The following is a 23,016-nucleotide window of genomic DNA, read 5'->3' on the forward strand; positions in this document are numbered from 1 at the left end:
TAGACTATCCTGCTTTATTTATCAATACATGTAACAGTATTATATTATTCTAATTACTTGTTTTTTGATCTGATAATTTAGTACCAGTCTCATATTTATTGCTCTTTTTAAAAACACATTTATAAATATAAAATTTCTATGTAACATTCTGTTTTCACAAGAACAGGATCAAACTGTACGTCTTCTGTATTAACTTTTCTACTGAAGAAACAGATTACTAATGTATTTCTCTGTCAATCTCTTTGGATTTTTTAATGACTTATTCCACCCATTTTAGATTTTAATACTGAATGCATCAAGACTATTTATGTACTTGTAAGCTACAAAGATATATTAATAAGCTAAAACCTAAGAACTCCAAGTTAGCTTAGGAAATAAAATATTATTACCAATACCTCTGATACCAAAAGTGACCCTCCCTCCTCAGTCCCATTTCTCCCCCCTCATTCATAGGAAAACTTTTATAGTATTTATTGTGCCTTTTTTCTTTCTATTTATATCACATACACAAATATATCATGAAACAACATACTGTTTGGTTTTGTGCGCTTTTCAGCTTTATATAAATGAAATACTATATACATGTCTCTGATTTGCTTTTCCCACCCCCAACATTTTTTAAATTCATGTTCACACATGTAACTACAATTCATTTATTTTTATTGCTGTATACTGTATAGTATTTCTCTGCATCAATATACACACGTGCACATATATATATCATATATATTATATATACACAATCATATATGATATATATATGATATATATGATATATTGCTCTCCTGTGATGCTCTTCTTCAGATTAAAAAAACTGTCATCCATTTCATTCTCCCAGAGGAAGTAAGACTTCTAAAATATCTTATATTTTTAAATATATATAAATCATATTTTATTCATCCTACAGATAATTTAAAAGCACCCACAGGCAATTTGTATACATAATTATTAGTTCACTGAAAATACCACATGTGGTATCAAAAATGTAAAATGTCAAAATCACCAAATCAGGAGACTTCTTGAGCACGTGTGGTGCTTAGTAAATATATACTAGATGAATGAACTTACAGTTTATAATGTGCATATTACAGAATCTTTACAAAAATTTGCTGGACTCTCAGAAGAGATAAATTGAAGCATTCAACAAAAAGCCATCATGTATCAAATTACAAACACACTCCGTATATGATATACATATGCATAAAAGAGGCTAATACAGAGGGTGCCAAAAAAATGTAGACACATTTTAAGAAAGGAAAACTGTACTAAAATTGCAATGCTCAATATATACCGATAACAAAAGATGAATACAAGTCACGTTTGACTTCTGCAATTACAAGAAGTGCTCAAAGTGGTTACCATCAGTGTCCAGATACTTCTGATTACAGCGAACTACTGCTTGAGCAACGCTGACCAGTGTCCACTTGTATACAGTTTTTTGGCACCCCTGGTATATAGTTTTAAGTAGCCGTTCAAGATAATTTCTTTTATTTCTATACAACAGACATCTATAAAAGTACTCTGCAAACTACAAGTAAACCATATTATTAATCTCGATATTATTTCTAATAAAGAATTCAAGGCCTACTGCGTATTGGGGTAGAAATGGTACATACAAGCTCAGAGGTAACATGGTCTCTGGTAGTGACTTGTATTCCAGATTCCATTATTCCATGAAATCCTTTTAGAGGCTACAGGAGAAGGAACCTTCACCCTCAGTTCATCAGTTTATCTGATCTTTGATCTGTTTACCTACTGGGCTTTAGCAGAATTATGTTTAAAAGATTAACAAGTTTTAAAATTCAAGTAACAATGGTTATAGAAATGATCTCTGACCCCACAGAAGATATGGCTTGAGTTCTAGCTGCGATTTAAGAGCTGTGTGATCTTAGGTAAATGGTACCCCTCTGAACCTTTACTACTTCATTTAAAAGAAGGGAGGAAGGCAGGGTGATCTCTTTTAAATTTATTTTAGCTCTAAAACATATAGAACTTTCACTTAGGGTATGTCTTACTATATACTATTATCAAAAACTTTCAGAGTTAAGAGAAAAGCCTTAGAGATCATCTACCCCAGCCCACTTGTTTTATAAATACCCAACGCAACCTTAGCAGAAATGGCAATCAAATTCCTCTGATAAATAAACTAAATATACAAACAGATACACCACAGATACAAAATACAGCATGGTTTTCCTAATATTTTAAGACTAATTAACCCCGGTATTGGCCAGATTTCTAGCCTTAAATTATAGGTACACATGGACCTTTCCTAAAATTGGGCTACGAGCACAAGTTTTCTAATTCCAGTTTTTTGCCAAGTGGAGAGAAGCACTATTAATGAAAATTTCTTTGAAAATAAACTTGTTCAATTTAGAATAATTCTTTACATGTGTTAAGTAGTAGTCAAAGAAGAAAACAAGGGCTACTTACCCGTGATCCTTTTTTAATGCTTCTACAAGGCACAGCAACTCAATCATCTCAGCTCTAAGTTCATCCAGTGAATTTTTCTTCCCATCATCTGCTTCTACTTTAGCTTTGGTTTCTAATGGAGTTAAAAAAGCAGCTGTATTTGGTTTAGAAGCACTTGAAGGTGTTGAAGGGTACACAGATGGCTGAAAACGATAAACAGAAAAATTTCTGATTCTATTTGTATTCATATTTATTATTATATTTAACTTCGAAAGATTTTCATAGCAAGGATATTTTCATAGCAAGTAATATTTCAAAATAAATAGTAAATTTGGAAATACTAAAAGCAGTGTGATGTTCACAACTGGAAAAACGACCAAATAAACTTACAATCACTAAGGGTTTTTGTGAGGAAATGTCAAGGGTTTTATTTTTACAAAAAGAAAGAAAGATAGAAAAGAAAAATCCATTAGATTTATCTTCTGAATGGTTTGCCTAGTGCAACATCTAGAATAATACACAGCCCCCCCCCCTTATCTACAGTTTCACTTTCTGAGGATTCAGATACCGGTGGTAAACAGCAGTCCAAAATATGAAACGAAAAATTCCAGAAATAAACAATTCATATTTTAAATTGTGTGCCATTATGAGTTGTGTGATGAAATCCAAGCCATCCCACTCCACCCTGCTCAGAATGTGGATCCTCCCCGTATTCAGTGTATCCACACTGTATGTTTACTCTACCTGCCTGTTTGTCACTCAGTAGCCATCTTTATCAGATCAACTGTCATGGTATCAAAGTGCTTGTGTTCAAGTAACCTTTAGTTTACTTAATAACGGCCCAAAGCACAAAAGAAATGATGTCAGCAATTGGGATATGCCAAAGAGAAGCCATAAAGTGTTTTCCCTACGTTAAAAGGTATGTATGTATAGGAAAAAAATACAGCACATATAGGGTTCAATTCTATCCACGGTTTCAGGCATCCACTGGGGGTCTTGGAACATATCCCCCACCAATAAGGGGGGAATACTGGATCAGCATTAAGGTATTGTTTTGATCCTCCACATTGAGTAGTTATTATTTAGAATATCCAAAGAGCTTCACTTAAAAGAAATTATGAAAAATTTAGAAAGTGCTTGGAAGAGGCATTAAAATGAATACATGGTCTGATACTCTTTTACTATTTCACTAAAATAACAAGTAAATTTCCACAGACTGCTAATAGCTGAGACTCAGATTAAGTCTATCTGATCAACTTCAATAGCAGCCAAATGCCACGGAATGAATTCGAGGAGGAACATGACATTCTTAACTGTGAGTGCCAGTAGCGATAATACTACCTTAAATAAAAATGACAAGAGTTTAGAAGAGTCTTAACACATATACGAGACGGAAGAATCCCTGTATTCTGCCATTCATTCCAGTGCTTATTATGGTGCCAAGCATCAACGTAGGTAAGAAGTAACAAGTGATGGCTTCTGACCTAATGAGCGTATGGTTTAATGGGAACATGAAACTGATCTATGCCTTAAAAAATATGAACTATGTAACATCTATATTATTCATTTAAAATAATGTACGCTCTTCTAAAAAGCGATCTACAGAGAATAGTGTGACTTACCTTTACTGTAAACTCAATTTTTTATGAGGAATTATTTTATTTCTTGGCAGAAGAAATAATTCTTAAAGGACACTTTAAATTCCACAGTTTTTATGTTCACAAAGAATCTTACTGTGCAAATCTTAGAACACAACGTACACCTCACCTTTGGAGAGGAGCAGGAATCCTTTTTAAATTCATATGGCTTTACGTTGGCACTATCTTCTTCTTTTGGTGACTTTAAGATTTTTTCTGGGCTTTGAGTTGGCTAAATATTATTTTGAAAAATCAACAAACAGAAAACACCAAAGAAGGAAAAGTTAGTGAGTACTTGGATAATAACTTTTAGCATTGTTTTCAGCAGCAGCTACTGTTCCAATATTCCATTATTACTAACAAGATGTTACATAGTCTCACACTAAATAACACACTTGTGTATCTTGAGAGAAAAACCAGCTTGCCTCTTAGCAATAAAAATTTTCTCTACTTAATTTACAAGCACCATAGTGCTTAAGAGCGAAATATATTAACATTAATGTACTACCAATATCATGGGCAAGTGTACATAAAGCATAAAAAGAAGTTACATATTTAAATACCAGAACTACTACTACAAAAAACACTACTTCAGGGTGAAAAATGTTCTCATTCCTCCTAACATGAGTATGTACCACTAAATTCTAATTATTGTTGTTGGACGGGTACATTACACAAGTACCCTGTCCCCTTTTGACCCTGTGCTCTGTGGTTATGGTCTGAGGATAACTCTTTATTTCTGATTCTGCAACCTTCCATGCCAACCTCTGCTGAAATGAGCATGATTCTATAATACAACCATTTGCCACCTGAGTGTAACAGCTATTGTCCTGATTTTTAAACTAGTGGAGCTATAAATCCTCCCTTACTCTTAACTTCAGAATGAGGCCAGATTTGCTGAATTCCCTACTTTACAACAATAACTCACAGAATGTCCACCATTGAAGCGGCCAGGCAACCGTCTTCCAGGCATCTTCGGTCGATTTGCAGTGAGATGTAGCAAGTTTTCTGAGGAAGCTATGTCATCAAAATTTACAAGATCTGGAGAATAAAATTAAACATATCTACTAAGAAGTAACTTTACATTTTAAAAGGTAAGAATGTTTCTGGATTTTTAATAAACTATAAATTAATAAGAGTACCACTAGGACTCACAAGTTGACCTGTGCTTTTCATATGCATTTGGAAAACAACACTCACCCTTAAAAACAAACTTCCTCTTTACCTGATAGATTTTATAGCATAAGACTTCATTAATATTATACAGTTCATGTTTAATAGACTTAGACCTCAGCAAAAAGTTCTTCTTGAAAGATATAAATCTGTACCATTAGCTGTAGTATAAAAAAGCTGTCACCTTAAGCTCTTGCTTATAAAAAACAATTTACTTCTTCAACTCATAATTACAACATATCAGGAAATTAACATATAAAATGTGTTTTAAACTTGAGTATTTAAACTAATACTCAAATTTTAAGGAATCATCTATATCTGGGACCCTGCTGCTTTCCCACTGCATTTCTCAATGTAAGGTGAAAGTATAATTTAATGTGTCTTTATATATGTATGTATGTACGTACATACTGTATTGTGCTGAGACTCAAACTATTTATAGTTCACTGCACTTCTGTTTAAACATTATCTTATTTAGGAATCAAAGATAGTTATAAATCTAAGACAAATTGCATATCAAGGGAAAATGCTATGTAGATTATCTACTTGTTACCCCATCATCAAGGGCAGACCTTTAATCCAATAATGGGTTTAAAGACAAACCTGGGCAATTCGTATCTCTGAAATAATAGTATGTAATACCTTCCCTTTTCCTAGATGATCCAGAAAACCTTGCAAAAGGAGCTGTTCTTTAATTTTGAAGCCCAGATAGCTATAAATGATATAAGAACCCTAAGTGTAACTCTAGACACTTCCACTGTCAATATTATCTTCCTTCAGCCCAGATTCCAAACTAGGCATATAAATCACAGTCAAGATACTCAATATGGCAGCAGCTATCTTTGGCCTTGTCTTCCAGGTATGCACTCATTCTTCACATTACCATTGCCTGGATGTTTGTAATGTTTTCTGTCAAATATTTAGATGTCCCACCTCACTGATTTATTTCTTGAAAGAATCTAAAGATTCTTATCATTACTGCCCTCAAAGCTTATTATCAATTTTCATATTCAAAGTAATTCATTGAGATCATTTTTGTCAAGGGATGGAGGACACAAAGAGCAAAGGCAGAGGAAGAGGTATCACTGTTTGACAATATGCATTTTGTAACAACGTTAATATTTCTTGACCTCTTCATTCTCCATCTTCACATTCTGAGATTACTTTGTGTGTTCTACCTTAGATCTGACCACTGAGTTAATAAATACATCACAACAGGCAATCTAATGTGCTCAGTTTAATTACTGTCTTTAGTCATTCAATAATTGTCTATAACTAATTATAAAATATAACAAACCGTAAGAAACAGTGGTTTTAATGGAAAATGCATTATACTACGGGTTTAATGAAAGAAAAATACACCAAATATTCTTTCTAAATATTTCACTATAAAAATGCAACTCAGTACAACACTTAAAATCTCATACATATATAAATGAAAATTCAATGTCTTACATGATACTCTATAATGGCATTATCAAGGAAATTAAATATCTCGTTTTATTTGTAAATTTCATAAAGAAAACAATCAATATGTAAAAAGATGTTAAAAATGTATTGAAGGTTGGAGGGTTAAAAATTGCTTTTCACACTGATAAATGTGCATTGACAACCTACAAAAAAACCAAAAATACGAAAAGCTTGAAAAGTACAATCTAATCATTTTGGCCTGTGGAGATTATTTTCAAATGCATATTTAAGCAACTTGCAGAAAGAAAAAGAAATAAACAGAAAAACACAGAAGGGATGAAGATAAATAAAATTCAAAGGGTAAATAAAAGGTAGATTTACAAAATTATATATCATGCTCATGTAAAAAGGCCTTTCATGTGTCCAATTTTGGGCTACAACAAGACAAATAATTTTACTATTCTAAAACTCTCTCAGGTCCTCCATTTAAGCCATTACATTAGTAAAATAAAAGAGTGCACATTTTTAACTCATGATATATTTGAATACTTTTAAATTTACCTAAGAGTGATAACAATGGATTTATACTGTACACATGGCATAAAAGGCATGACAACCATTTAACTCTTGCAATCACATTGCCACATTGTCAGCCATTTTACATTTCTAAAAACTGCCTAAGAAGACAAGGAATTTTTAAAAATCAAAATGAAATATCAAATTTTGGGAGAAAATAAACTGACTTTTATGGTTATCAAACAAAAAACTTTTCTCAAAAGAGTATCTTCAACTAACTAATCAGGAAAATATTTCCAACATAAATTTCATTTTATTTTAAAATGGAAAACCAAAGGGTTAGAATACACAGACAAACACATAAACTTTTAGTAAAATTACAAAGAAAAATCAATGTGCACCACCTATTTATACTGAATATACTATTTTGATTTCTTTTATAAATTGTCATCTTACCAAAATGGAGAAAGGTAGGATAATTTCCTGACACGTAAGAAGGGAAACATGGCAAACAGGCTAGGAAACAAAATCTGGAAAGAAAAGTCAAGGATAGGAAATGTCTAGAAAAAAGACTAAACCAAAAAAATTATTTTACAAAGCAAGAAAAAGGAACAGTTGTAGAATGAATAGAACCATTTCAATGTTTAGCATATACCTATTGCAAATTATCTAAATTTGCATAAGATGTGTATTAAATTTTAGATTTATTCTTGTCTTTCAAAAGAAAAAACTATGAGTATTAATTTCAATATACATTAAACTAGAACGAAGCCTCTTTTATTACTCACTGAACAGCAAGACAGCTTCCAAAAAGATGTTTTAGTACCAAAATTAGAGTAATAAATCAATGTATTAACTCATTAATATAGTTATAACTAAAATTAAACCAACCTTTTAGTCAAGTTTTAGTCTTCAGCGTATGACAGTAATTACAATGAAAGAGACAATTTTAATTCTATGATTTAATAAAAGAAAAATACGAATATACCAAATATTCTTTCTAAATATTTCACTATAAAAATGCAACCCAGTACAACACTTAAAATCACATATATATATATATAAATGAAAATTCAGTAATGTCTTATATACTATCTAGAATTACATTATCAAGGAAATAATTACTAGAAAATAAAATTTTAATCTCTGCTCTTACTTCCCAGCAAATTCTACATTTTGGGGTATAGCATTTTGTTTTTGTAACCTAGTTTAGATACAGGCTCTCTTTGAATCATGTCTACCATTCAACAGGTAGGCAATCTTATTAGAAAAATCCCACCATAAATTCTTTCTGGAAGAAATAAATGAATAAATATTGGTAAAGTACTTCAAATGAAAATAGATAATCTATCAAATAGAACTGAAGAAAAAGAATGTTTCCCTATTTAATTAACAATAAAGGCTTTTGGATCAAATAATGTATCTCTAAAATTTCCTTTTAACCCAAGAATTTACCACAGAAAAACAATCAAAAAGGATAAAATCCTTCATCATCTGTGCTTTCTCAATGTAATAGCTATGTTCACACTAAATTTTCTATCTTGTATTTTAAAACTAATTGTAAACCAATTTTACTTCCTGAAAAATTAACTTTTTTATTTAAGTTTAGACTATGTAAATTTTATCATTAACCAGTAGTTCCAATGAGATTATTCTAACCAATTTTTGATGAAGTGTTTGGAAAAAAATTAAAACATGGTTCTAAGAGTTCTGTAATTTGTAGTACTATCTTATATCATATATGAGGATATACATGGAGGAACTTTTCAAATGGAAAAAGAAAACCAAACTGATTGTTCTAGGAATGTTTTCCTTGTACGTACAAAAGTTAAGTCTGTGTGTGTGTGTGTGTATATATATATATGTGTGTATATATATATATATATTTACACATATATATGTTTATATGAGGCTTTCAATACAGGAAAATCATATCTGAGAGTAGAATCAGGAATTTACATCCTTTATAGATAGGAACAGAAATCGAATGAGATGGATTGACAATGGAGAAGGGGGAGCAGAAGGGAAATAACATTTTATAATAACTTCCATGTCAAGTATGCTAATAGATATTTAATTTGTATCACAGATTCACTGGGTCATTCAACTGTTAAGCAAGAAAACAGTTTAAGAGAAGAAGCATGCCAATGATCAATCAGCTAATAAGTTACAACCCACATTTTTTAAGACCAAGCTCAGTGTTACTACTGTAATATTTCACCTCAAATTATTATTTTATGTAATAATGAAACTCTGAGATTTTCATTTTAAACTTTCTGAAACTTATGTTAAAGGGCTAGTTTCACATGCTGCTTAAACATGTAAAACCTCAAACTGAACCAAAAATATAAATTATGCCTCAACCTGATGTAAAACTTGAGGCTGTATTGATGCATAACAGTTTCTGTCAACATCTCAAAGAAGAGGTGAAACACTTTTATGATACAAGAACTAAGAATATATGATATTCTAATAAAAAAAAGGAAATAAGGAATAGCCTCTGAGTTGAGGTTTGAGACATAAGCTATTTTCTATCAGCAGCTATGCCTTTTGTTAGCACACTACTTGTTGACTAAAACAGTACTGTGGATAAAACACTTGCTCAATAATTATTTGCTACTTAATATGAACTAAATTTCCAAAACTTGTTATTTTCTGAACTTTACAGTATATAAATGCACTACCACCAAAGACAGCCTGATAGCAGAAGGTATAAAGAACAGCAGCTTGCAAGTTACCTGCTGGTTTTTTGACCATATATATGTCTCAGCATTATTCCCTTATTTATTTGATGAAAAAAACAAATTACAAAATTTCAAACCCTGTTCCACAAAGCCTCTTTGTTTTTTAATGAAGAGAAAATAATAACTATGGATATAAGAATTGGGACCAAAAACAAAGAAAAAAAATAGAACTTTTCAACCACCAATGGTTTGCCACTGTTACATGTAATTTCTAATTGAAATGTAGCAAAGGAAACAAAACTTATTGGTGATTGTATATAGAAAAAGTTTTGGGAAAAGTGAAAATTTGTTTTAATTTACTTAATTTTTTTTGTAATTTCCATGACCTTGAGACAACTGAATAAAGCAAATATTCAAGAATGATACAAAGTAATAGAAGAAAACACAGGCTCTAAATAGTACTCCTTCAGCTCCCAAAGAGACTTATCAAAATTTGAGACTTCTGATGAACACTGCAGAAAATTGTGGAAATTAAAGATAATACCAATGAACTTTTGATTTCCAGAGTTAAAGCTGCACATTTTTTCTCCAACTATTACTTTTGAAAACATTTCTAGCTATATTTTAAATCAAATAGAAAACAGTAAGAACTGATAGAATTATATTTTTAATACTAACCTCAATAGAAATTAAAGGGTATTTTTAAAAAATATAGTGGATTTTTTTGTTTTTATTTAACTAACAGTAAATAATAACAATTTTCATCAGCTAGAACGTACTGAATATATTTGCGTGAATGCCTCTAAAATACAATCAACATCTCAATTTCCAGAAATTATTAATGAACACAGCTTCATCCAGAGTAGGCAGGATCCAAATACACGATGAAAAGATCTAAGAAACATTCAAATTAAAAAACTGAGGGAAGCCATGTTTACAGCTTTTGTACTGGCAAATTGAAATGAGGGAAGAAAAATAAAATCACCTAAAATTTTTCGAAATGTAATAAGTAGTACATTTTCCAATATAGTGGGAAAAAATCTAAGTGTACTGACCTTGAAGTTTGTATGTATGAAATGCTAACAACGAAGCTAAAAATACATGTTTAAAGACATTAAACTTTTTAAAGAATATCATATCATAGAACGCTTTATATTAAAAAGATTTAAAGAGTTTTCTTCTGATTTATGTGATCTTGGACACTGATGTGTCTATAGCTTAATTTGTTCAAATGCAAATAGGGAAAAAGAGCACCTGCCTCTTACAGTTACTATAAAGATAAAATAAGATCATGTATGAGAAAGTGCTTAGAAAAAGTACAAAAACTAAAAACAAATTCAGAGTACTATACAATAACCACAAAGTAACGAGTGTACCGCTTTTAACAGTGAGACTTATCAAGATTTCTGTTTCAAGTTTTCTATTTTATAATTAAGAGGTACAAAAGACCGGGTGACAAATGAAGACGATTAATGGGATGAAAAATCTGTGCTAAAACTTAAGGAACAACATTTAGCTAAGAAAGTAAAGCCTGCTGAGGTAGGGATGGGTGTGTGTGTTTGTGTGTGTGTGTGTGTCATGAAAAGCCTAAAAAAGTCTCTTTTCCTGAATTGGAAACAAAAATATATTGAGATTAAGTGGAGCAAAAAAACAGTCTTCTTAAATATAATCTAATGCTGGTATTGAAAAATCACCTCTTTATTTTTAAACTTTTAAAACTAAAATGTATTCGTATCTGCCTGACTTAGGTCATTTCATTATGAAGGGACAGAATAATAAATAGATGATCTCTTAATATCCCTCTCAGTCCTCTAACTAGTAACAAACTTATGTGAATCATATTTTGCCCGTTTATCTTCTTTCAGTTTTATTTTTCCATTTTGGCTGTTACACAAATTTTAAACAAATTTTAATTTCCATTGTATCTACCCACAAACAAACTGCATATACAAATTTCTTAAATAGTTTCTGAAAACTATATTGGCAACTTTTTTTAACGTTCCACCTTTCTACATGTTAACTTACCTGTTTCTTTAGAGCTCCTAACTGTAAATGAATCTAGGTCTACTGATTTTGGTCTAAGTGGTAGCTGTTCAGAATCTAGCTTTGGTTTTGATACTGGCTCAGTTTCAAATTTTGATGAAATGGGAGAGACTTCCCCATTAATCCTGAAATGAGAAAATCAAACATAGGCAAAAATCACTTGTATGTGAAACATGACCATTATTTTAACATTGTTCTTTAATGACACTAAAGTTGTTACTACATTAATGCGGATTTTTCTTTCCGTTCTATAAAATTTTCATTAACGTTAACCTCTAAGACTAATCACAATAAAATCAGAAATGTAAAAGCAACTTAATATGAGTATATCCACCTAGTGTGAATATAAGATTAACATATAACAGAGAATTATTAAAGTCTATAGAAAAAAAAAGGAAAACAAATACTTTAAAAATTACTTTGATAGAGCCATTTACGTCAAAGGCAGGTAAATTAATACACTAATTTAAAACTAGGTAAAACTAACCTGGCCACGGGAGGTGGTGGTGGAACTGGCTTTTCAGGTCGCTTTGGAAACATTGTTCCAGGAGATCTCAATAAATTATTAGCTTTGGTGGGTGGAGTAGGCTTCTTGGGTGGGACTTGTGGAGCAGCTGGTTTAGAAGGTTTCTGTTCCAGCCCTGATTTTTCATCTGATTATTTAAAAATATTTAATAAGTTATTAACAATCAGTACTATTTAGGTTTTTCTATTACTTAAAGCTAACGTCAGGCTGGAAAAGTGTGCAACAGAAGAGAGACATTATTTGTGAATGTGTGCACAGTTTTACCTGTTTTAAAGTTATAATTCAATAAGCCTAAATATCTTAAGAAGTTTACTTTGGTGGGAAGGTGGATCACTAATAAGATTCTGATAAAAAGAGAATGCGTGAATCTATGTCTCCCCAACAATCTTTGTTTTTAGGGGTGGCATTCTACTTAATTATAACCACTTATGATTTTACTCTAAGCAAAGAACAATATTATCTAGACTTAAATCCAGACCACATTCTGAAAATGAAGTAGATGGAGTGAAATTGAGCAGAAATTTTAGCGTCTTTTAACATAATTATTTACAAAATGTCACGATGACAAAGGAAAAAATTCAATTGTTAAGAGAAACTGAGGCTGGGTTGATTAAAGATGAGAAAATTATAGGCTTATATTTATAATTCTCACCATTGTATTAGGAATTTTACTAACAAGATTTCATTTAATAATTCTATGAAATAGATAAGAAAATATGCTAGAAAAAAAAATAATCTGCATGCCTGGGAGACTTCCACATCAGTCTGCCATCAAATTCCTTTATCTCAACTTTCACAATATCCCAAGCCAACCACTTTTTATACATCTTCTATCAACTATCTTGTTCAAACCATTAAATTCTCTTACTTGGGCCACTAAGATGGTCTCCTAATTGGTCTATTTTTCAAGAAATTATAATCCATACAGCAACTGAAGTGATCCTTTTAAATCACAAAGATTATTTCATGCCTTGCCTGTATGACTCCAGTGGCTTCTAATCACGTTTATATTAAATTCCATATGTCTTACCATGGTCTGTAACGCCCTGCATAATCTGACGCATACTACAAATCTGTTCACCTTGCAATGGCTAGAATGAGCCTTTTAAGGTATATTTCTTATCATGACACGTCCCCTTCAAGCACTCAGATTATTTCCTATGACATTCAGAGACAGTCCAAAGTTATTCTTTGGCCTTAAATCCCCATGTCACTTTGTGCCTGGCTCTCTCTTACAGCATCACCTTACCACTGTCTTCCTTACTAACTTCTTTGTATTTCAAACTTCCCATGAACACTGTGACCTCACACCTTTGCATGGCTGTAGAGCTGGGCTGGAGCTCTCTTACCTAACCATCTGCTTGGCTGGGCATGATCCTTCATTTCACTGAGATTACTACTGAGACATCACCCATCACAGAAACCTTCCTTCCCTGACTACTATCTAAAATAACATTTCTCCTCTCTTCTCCCACAACACTCCATCCCCTCACCCTGCTTCATTTTTCAAATGCAAAAAAAAAAAATGCTGGAAAAAAACAACATTGAAAACAATTTTATACCATATTAATAAAAACAATTTTATCACCAATAGGCATGGTACTACGCATATACATGATGACATACTTGGTTCCTTGGTTCCTGATCTTTGAGGTACTAAGACCAAGTATTAAAACTGACACATGTGCACACACATTAGATATTTGTGATACAGCAGTAAGCAAATGTGTTGTAAGGCATAGATGTAAAAATAAGAAACTCCTCAGAGCAATACTGAGTAATTTTCAAAATTTACTTGGTCTTTGAAAACAATGTCTATCACAAGATCACAAATAATTTCATGAGATTTCACACCAAGCAGAAACCTGGTGATTATGAATCTTGAACAAACACTGTAAGCCATGGGTAAACAACTCATTCAAAATCAGATTTCATCTAACAATGAAAATACAAAATACCATTGTTTCAGTTTTATCATTTATGTATAGCTTCCTTGGATCATCTGAAATATACTGTAGTCTATTAAAACCCTGGTCATCTAAACTTAAATTTCTGCAAAATATTAAAAAGATGTTTTATATAAAATATCAGGAAAATGTTAAAGGATAACTTAAATAGAAATTCATTAACTGAATATACTCCTTTTAACAGATATGTAACAGCTTGAAATCAATTTCGTAGCTTATTCTAAAATAAAAGAACACATATTCGTGGAAATCCAAAGTAACAACAAAAAAAAAGATTCATCATTCCTGGCATAACCATGATCAATTATAGTATGTTGATTTATTAAATAACTAGTATAGGGTGGCAATGTATTTAAATACTAGATTTTATTTACTTTTATTGAGGTAAAACTTACATAACATAAAATTAACCATTTTGAAGTGAACAAGTCAGTGCTATTTAGTATATTCACAATATTTTGCAACCACCACTTCTACCTAGCTCTAAAACCCTTCATTCCCCACCCCCAAAGAACACTCTTATTATAAATCAGTTACTCCCCATTCCCTCTCTACTCAGTCTCTGGCAACCACTAACCTGCTTTCAATCTCTACAGATTTACCTATTCTGGATATTTCATATACATGGAAAATCTGGGTATTTCATATACATATACAGTATTTGATCTTTTTTGTCAGGCTGATGTCATGTAGCACCATGTTTTTGAGGTTCATCTTCAATGTAGCATGTACCACTATTTTATTCCTTCTTTGTCACGGAATAATATCCATGAACCATTCATTCACCTGTTGAAGGACATCTGGGTTGTTTCCACCTTTGGCTATTGCGAACAATACTGCTACGAATATTTCTGTACAACTGTTCGTTTGAATACCTATTTTCAACTTTTGGGGGGTAGAAATCTAGGAGGAATGGCTGAATCACATGGCAATTCTATATTTAACTTTTTGAGGAACTACCAAAATGTTTTTCCCAGCAGCTGAAACATTTTATATTCCCATCAGCAATATATGAGAGGTCCAGTTTCTCCACATCCTTTCCAACACTTATTTTCCACTTTTATTTTAGCCATCCTAGTGAATGTGAAGTGGTAGCTCACTGTGGTTTGATTTCCATTTCCTTAATGACAAATGATGTTGAACATCATGTCATGTGCTTATTAGCCATTTGTATATCTCCTTTAGAAAAATGTCTATTTCAGTCCTTTGCCCATTTTGATTGGGTTGTCCCTGCTGGTGAGTTGTAATAGCTCTTTATATATTCCAGATTTGGGACCCTTTATATATTCCAGATACAGGATAATGGATTTGCAATTATTTTCTCCCATTCTGTAGTTTTGTCTTTTCCCTTTCTTGATAATGTCCTCTGATGCACAAAAGTTTTTAATTTTAATGCAGTCCAATTTAAATATTTTTTCTTTTGTTGTCTGTGCTTTTGGTGTCATTATTTAAGAATCCACTGCCAAACCCAAGGTCATAAAGATTTCCCTCTATGTTTTCTTCTAAGACTTTTAGTTTTATTCCTCTTATATTTAGGTAAATAATCAATTTTCAGTCAAATTTTGTGTATATAGTATGAGACAGAGGTTCAACATCATTGTTTTTCATGTGGATATCCAACCTCACGTCGAATTTTAGTTTAGCTAGAAATTCACCAAAAATGAGAAAATTTAGATTTAAGGGAAAAAGTCTTATTGTTAGCTATCTGAATGCCCAAAGGAAGAGATATGTGATACAGATATTATGATAATTTAAGCTAGAGAAAGAAGCAAGAATTATCCTAAGTGTATAAAAAAAAATTTATACTAAAATTATGTGGCAGCTAAAAAATATATAGCAAACTAACTGAAATATGTCCTATCTTATGCACTACAGAATATAGCAATATATTACTAACACTGTACATAGTTAATCTATTTATTAATTCAGATGAGGGTTAGTTCCCTGCTGCATGACTAAGAATAAAAAATATAATAATGAAATGATTACAAGTGCATAAATTCTGACTCAAAAATAAAATATTCCATTCGTTATCAGAGGTCACTTAGAGATTTAGTACAGAAAAACGCACTACTATCCAAAAAATACCAAGCATATTCTTAACTGAATCAATTCTCCGTAAATTTTAAGACAAAAGAAATCTACCCATATTTATCTCACTGAAGTAACCTGGAGTATAACATATTTTCAGAAGCATAAGTACAAAGCTTAAGAAGTTATCATCTCACGAACACACCTGACAGACCACCACTCAGACCAAGAACTGATCATTTGCCACACTGAAGTTCCCCTCATGTCTCTTCCCAATTACTACCCCACTGCTCCTAGCCAAAGGTGTCTTCTAACACCATAGACTACTTTTGCGTATTTTAACTTTACATCAATGAAATCAATGATTCATGTCGCTGTGTGACACTAATTCATTCACTTGCTGCTATATAGTATTCTGGTATGAATATACTTAAATTTATTTATGCATTCAACTGCTAATGGACATTTGCATTGTTTCCAATTGGGGACAAAGATAAATAACGCTATGAAAAACTTCCTTACCTGAATCTTTTGGTGTACATATGAAGCACACATTTCTGCTGGGTATATAATTAGGAGCAAGCGTGCTGAATAACAATATACGGATATACTGAACTTCAGTTCTCCATATTAGATACAACAGCATACATTCTTACGAACAGTGTATGGCAGTTCTGCTGATCTGTACCCTTACCATTTAGTATTAATTTTTTTTTAATTTTACCCATTTTGGTGAGAATCTTACTTTGGTTTAAAATTATATTTCCTTGCTGAGCAATGAAATTGAATAACTTCCATACTTTGATTAAAGTGCCAATATTCTTAACTATATTTTTGGGCTGTTTTTTTCTTAATTTGTGGAATTCTTTATATATTCTAAATGAGCGATAATTTGCCACTTATCTGTGTTGCAAATATCATTTCCTACTCTGTGGTATAACTTTTTATCCTCCTAGTAGTGTCTCTGTAACGGATATTCCTAATCTTAATGTAGTCTAATCAATCTTTTTTGCCTTACGGTAGGTACCTTATGTGTCTTGTTACAGTTCCTACTCCACGGACACAGAAATACTTGCTGATATTATCTTTTAGAAAATGTAGAGCCTCAATCCACATGGAACTGACTTTTATGCATTTTAGAAGGTAGGGTTCAAGTTTTCATTTAGTATCATTCATTGAAAAGAATGTCATTTCTCACTACTCTACAGAGCAACTTTGGTCATAAGGCAAGCACTTAACAATCTATTTCTGGATGCAAACGTGTACACAACGTGAGGTAGAGGTTAAGATTTATGTATTTCTTATATGGATATCAATCAACATTATTTATTTCATCCTTTCTATACTACAATGGCAACTTGGTTATAAATCGCATGGCTTTAATTAAATGTCTCTCTTAAATAATGCTTCCTGCTTTATTATTGTCTACTTTGCCAGCTATTAATATAGTTACACCAGCAGGAGACTCGGTCCTCATTTGTCACTGCCAAAAGACTCTTTTGCTCAACTTTTACCTACTGCCTTGGCTTCTATGATCCCACCTTCTGATCGTTCTCTGCCTGCCTTTATGACTACTCCCTATCAGTCTTCAAGAGTTCCAGTCCAGCTAATAACTTTTTATGTGTACACATTCTAAGACTCTGTACAAAGTTCTCTTCCCATTCTCACTCAGCAATCTTCTTCGACAACCTGACTCATATCCGTAAGTCTAACAGCTAACTTTCCAAATAGCACTTTCCAAATAAATGCTTAATACAAACTCTTAGCAAAGGTTCATCCTATATTTCCTACATTCTTATCAAATTCCATGTCAAAAGCTTAACTTATGCATATTTTTCCCCAGAAACTGTCTCTATTTCATACTTATCTCATTTCCCCATCCTCACAAACGTTGGGATCCAATTAGTCAACAAGATGTCCTAGTGTGAAAACTAAACCACCTTTTTTATGTCAGACCCTAAATGTATCTCAGCATCTTTCACAGATAATGTAGTTAATACTCTCAAATCCATCCTACCTTCCTATGATTACACCAAGCCAGGAAGAGCACAAGAGACTAATTGGTCTGTAGGTGAACATGTGTCCAAAGTTGGTCCAAAAAACTGAAAAGGACTTACATTCCAAGGTTGTGGAGAGGTTTTCCTCTCTTTCCCATCAAGCGGACAAGAAATCATGCTGCCCTGACTGCCACTGTCAGCATTCTTGTGACCACAAAGGGAACCAATCTGAAGACAAAGTAGACACTAAAGATGGCAGAATGGAGAGAGAGAGAGATAATCCAGGTCCATAATGAAATTATAGAGGTGGGGGGTGGCTGGCATATAACTCCTACTTCTGGACTTCCAGTAACATAGTCCCTATTGTTTAAGTCAGTTTGAATATTCTGTTCTTTACTCTTGAAACATCCCAACTTCCCTTTTATTTGTACAACCACTACCTCTGTCTGAAGAGCATGAGGACAAAGTTTCAGAAAAACATATCTGAACACGTCATGTCAGTGTTTAAATTACATAAATATTGTACTGAGTGTCCCCTATGCCCTATACACCTACTGTTCAAGAAACTACAGAACCAATGTCAAATAAGACTCAGACACCACCACCCCTCCACAGTTTTATCCTCATGAAGTTTAGTGATGTGTGGGGAAAAAGAGACAATATAAAAGAAATATCTAAACTTATATGTGACATACAAGAATGTGACGTTACCTACTTTTAGACAGTGAAAAAAGAAGACTAGTGTCAAGAAGGTAACATTAAGCTGGACATTTTAACTGGACCCTGAAAAATAATAAGGAATTAGCCATGAAAAAATTCTGAGGGCAAGAAAAAGACAGGAGTCCACGGAAAGGGTACTATATACCATGTAACTGTGAGAAGAACAAAAATGGGTATTCTATGAAGATCACATAGTAGAAGACCGTACTATACAGTGAACAAGGAAAATGAAGTATAAGATATATTAGAAAAGTCAACATGGCCCAGATCACCCAAAACCTGGAAGGCTAGGCTAAGGCTAATGTAATCAAGAGTCTCCTTTTGAGAAGAAAATACTGTAGGTTGGATTTTGTTTTTGCAATAGGAAGCACTCATACAAGTTGATGTGTTGTATATGACATACACACATTTATATGAAACGCATACACTTTATTTCCATACTATAAATTCTGAAACCCTTATCACTACTGTAAATAATTTTTGGAGCAGGACAATATATAAACAAACAGTAAATGCACCCTCCATCCCATACCATCAAAAGGTCTTTCCTAAACTACACAAATGGTTCTCAATTTTGTCTTCAGATTAGAACCATGTGGAGAGCTTTATAAATATCGTGTTTCCCCCAAAATAAGACCTAGCCAGACCATCAGCTCTAATGCATCTTTTGTAGCAAAAATTAATATGACTTGGTCTTATATTATGTCATATAAGACCAGGTATTTATATTATATTATACTATACTATTACATTACATTACATTATACCCAGTCTTATATTAAAATAAGACCGGGTCTTATACTGATTTTTGCTCCAAAACACGCATTAGAGCTGATGGTCTGGCTAGGTCTTATTTTCAGGGAAACACGGTACTAATACCTGAGTCCGAGCCTACAAAAAATCCTAAAGAGGATCCTAGGCATCAGCATATTATGTTAGACACCCAGGTAATTCTAATGCCACTAGAATTGAGAACATCTGTACCAAGCTACCCTTCTAGCTTAGTTTCTCAAAACTCTTCCAAGGTGCCTCGAGCCACTTCCTGAAAATGCTATGCTTTCTCTCATTCTTTTCGTATTCTGTGGAATCACCTTCATTTTTCCAGTCAACACATTCTGCTCATTTTCTAAATCTCTGCATAATTATAACTTCATTATTGTGCATATTAACTATTCAACTACCAACTGTCAAAATATCACTTTAAAAAATGAAACAAATTTTTTAATCTTCCTAGTAACTAGCAGAAGCCAGTTGTGTCATACATACATACTGATTGATTTTATGTTATTGCATGTTTAACATTTGGTTAAGTCATTTCAGGTGTGGGTATAAACAAACAGTATTGTTTGCTACTTCTTAAGAGGTCAAGATTATTTTTAGGTTCAGGCTGAAGTGATATATTACAGATAACAAAATGTTCTGTGCAGTACAGTAGAGATACGTTATCATTTCCTTTCTGGTAAGCGCACTAAATATAAAACACAATAGAGTCCTGCCACAGCTCTCAACTCAGAGTCCATATACTACATACAGATTGTGTCACAGATGAAAAGGGCATTTGAGTTTAGTATCTCCAATAATAAATGCCCTTAAATGAGTCTTAAACACATGAATTTTTATTTTAATTCCACACTAAAGTGAACTGTATTACACCAAAGTTTGAGAGTACATAATAATTTCAAACCATACGTGTATTTTGAACATTGACCTCTAAATCACTCTGCCATATGAAGAATACTGATTTACGAATCCATGGCCAGAGTATTAATTGGAAATCCCACACCTTTTTATTACATTTCAATTTTCGTAAAGTTTTTACTCTGTAAATTAGCATTCCTTTATTGGCTCACATAAAGAAGAGAATGCTCCTGAGCAAAGATGTAAAGTAGATACCTCAAGATTTCCATTTTAGGCAGTTGAGTTATGTTCCAAGACCTACCTATTCTGCCAACTTAGAATTCAACATTAGGCAAAAATATCTATCAAGAATGAGGAGAAAAAAATATTTTCAAATAAAATATGTTCCATCTTTAGGTCCCCTATATATGTATTTGGTAGGAAGTATAAAATGCCAACTGGAGTACAAAAAAGACAATGAACGTGAATAAATTCAACCAACACTGACTGGGAATCTACAGCACACAGATGAGGGCTGAAGCCATGAGCATTTTATGATTAAAAGGATCAATAACACAACAAAAGATCCAACTCTGAGAGTCCTTATTAATTTTTAGTTCAGTGAGTGAGTGAATGAATTAATGATGCTACTAGCCCTTTGCACGGGAACCAGCAGCAGCCACATGACTTTCTGTACGAGGCAAAGTCTTAAGTCTTAAAGAGTCAGTAGAGCCCAATCCTTTTTCAAGAAGATGTGGTAACATTTACTGGGGTTGAAAGTCCCAGAAATGAGCCAACTACAACGTCAATCTGTCGCCTCCTGTAACAGTAGTGAATTCCTAGCATGTGACTTACAGCAACTGTAATTTGCTGCCCTTCAATGTCAAGCTAAAATCTGTGCCAGTTGCAAAGATTAAAAAAACAAAACACAACAACGCTCAAGAAAGAATATCCACCAGCACAACTCTTCCTTCCTGTTGCTAATTAGGAAACCAGATTGCCATTATTAACATATTGGTGCTTAGTACCTGCTTGGAGGGTTTTATTACCTGGTTATGTTCTCAAACACAAACTGAAAGAAATGCTCCTCAAGCAAATGTGAGCACAGATTCACCGTCTCCAATAGAAATACGGAACCAGGCTAGGCTGCAGCAGCCTGTATGTTCTTCCCATGGATGTGAATGGGGCCATGGGGAAGGACATGTTAAAGGGACTTTCTAAGCCTAATAGAGCTTTTGTTACATCCTATCCCACACATTTATATACCACCCTACCTGGCACTCTAAAATAATCATCAGTCCATCCCTTCCTGTCACACATATTTCAGACCAAGAATGAAGTGGACTACTGAAAGGTATGTCCAAGAAAGCCTTCCCGAAAAGCAGGAGAAAAACTTGTACTCCAAAGTGTTGATATTATTACTCTCCTGAGGCACAGCATGGCAGGCATTCATGGTACCTCTGAGAAAATAGGGAGCAGGACAGTACTAAGTAGGTTTGAGAAAATCTACATGGTGGCTTAGGGCAGGGAGTACACAGGGACGATTTAAACTCCATTTGAAAAACCATCCCATGAAATGATAGGGAGTCACTATTAGGTTGGTGCAAAAGTAACTGCGGTTTTTGCACTTTTTAACCTTTTAAATCCCAATTACTTTTGTACCAACCTAATAAAAAAGTCAAGGGTAGGATGGTAAGTTTCATGTTTTCCTGTAGCTCCTTCTGTTCCCTCCCCAATACAGCAAAGCTTTTCAAAGGATATCTTCTGTGCAAGTAAGAGACATATGTGGGATACAAAACTGAAAGCAACAGAGGAACAAGACAAAAAAAACTCAAGACACAGACAACTGTTTAGTGGTTACCAGAGTTAGGTAAGGGGGGGGAAAGGGCGTGGTAGAAGAGGGAAAGGGGGGTCAAATATGTGGTGATGTATTATAGAAAGGTACACTTGAAACCTATGTAATTTTACTAACCACTGTCATTCCAATAAATTAAATCAATCGATCAATAATAGAATTAAAGTCCTGAACACACATACTGGTGGAATGTACTGTATTTCCTGTCAGAAGCCTTAAGCTCCTTAGCTTGGCCCTAGTTTGTTAGAAAAAGCTCCCTCTGTTTCTGTGGAACAAGGGTGGAACTTTGATTTATGCTTACTTTTATTTAAAAAGAAATAATTTAATTTGTACCAGTATTTAATATTCAGAGTGAAACTGGATCTCTACCATGCATGTGTCCAAAGGTTACTAAGCAAAGCGCTGACATTTTCTCTATTCCTTGCACC

At 33.1% G+C, this 23,016-nt stretch overlaps 1 protein-coding gene across 1 annotated transcript in view; it reads right to left on the bottom strand.

Moving 5' to 3' along the window:
* Positions 1-23,016, bottom strand: part of CD2AP (CD2 associated protein) — a 110,797-nt gene that overhangs the window by 8,404 nt on the left and 79,377 nt on the right. The window contains exons 12-16 of the mRNA XM_074333049.2: positions 12,363-12,528; positions 11,858-12,000; positions 4,978-5,090; positions 4,180-4,281; positions 2,434-2,615 (exon numbers count right to left, since the gene is read on the bottom strand). Of these exons, the coding sequence (XP_074189150.2) occupies positions 2,434-2,615; positions 4,180-4,281; positions 4,978-5,090; positions 11,858-12,000; positions 12,363-12,528 (706 nt within the window). The remainder of the gene's footprint in view (positions 1-2,433; positions 2,616-4,179; positions 4,282-4,977; positions 5,091-11,857; positions 12,001-12,362; positions 12,529-23,016) is intronic.

Source organism: Rhinolophus sinicus, chromosome 2 (assembly GCF_057876585.1).
Source record: "Rhinolophus sinicus isolate RSI-liver-muscle chromosome 2, RSI-T2T, whole genome shotgun sequence".
Lineage (NCBI taxonomy): Eukaryota > Metazoa > Chordata > Mammalia > Chiroptera > Rhinolophidae > Rhinolophus > Rhinolophus sinicus.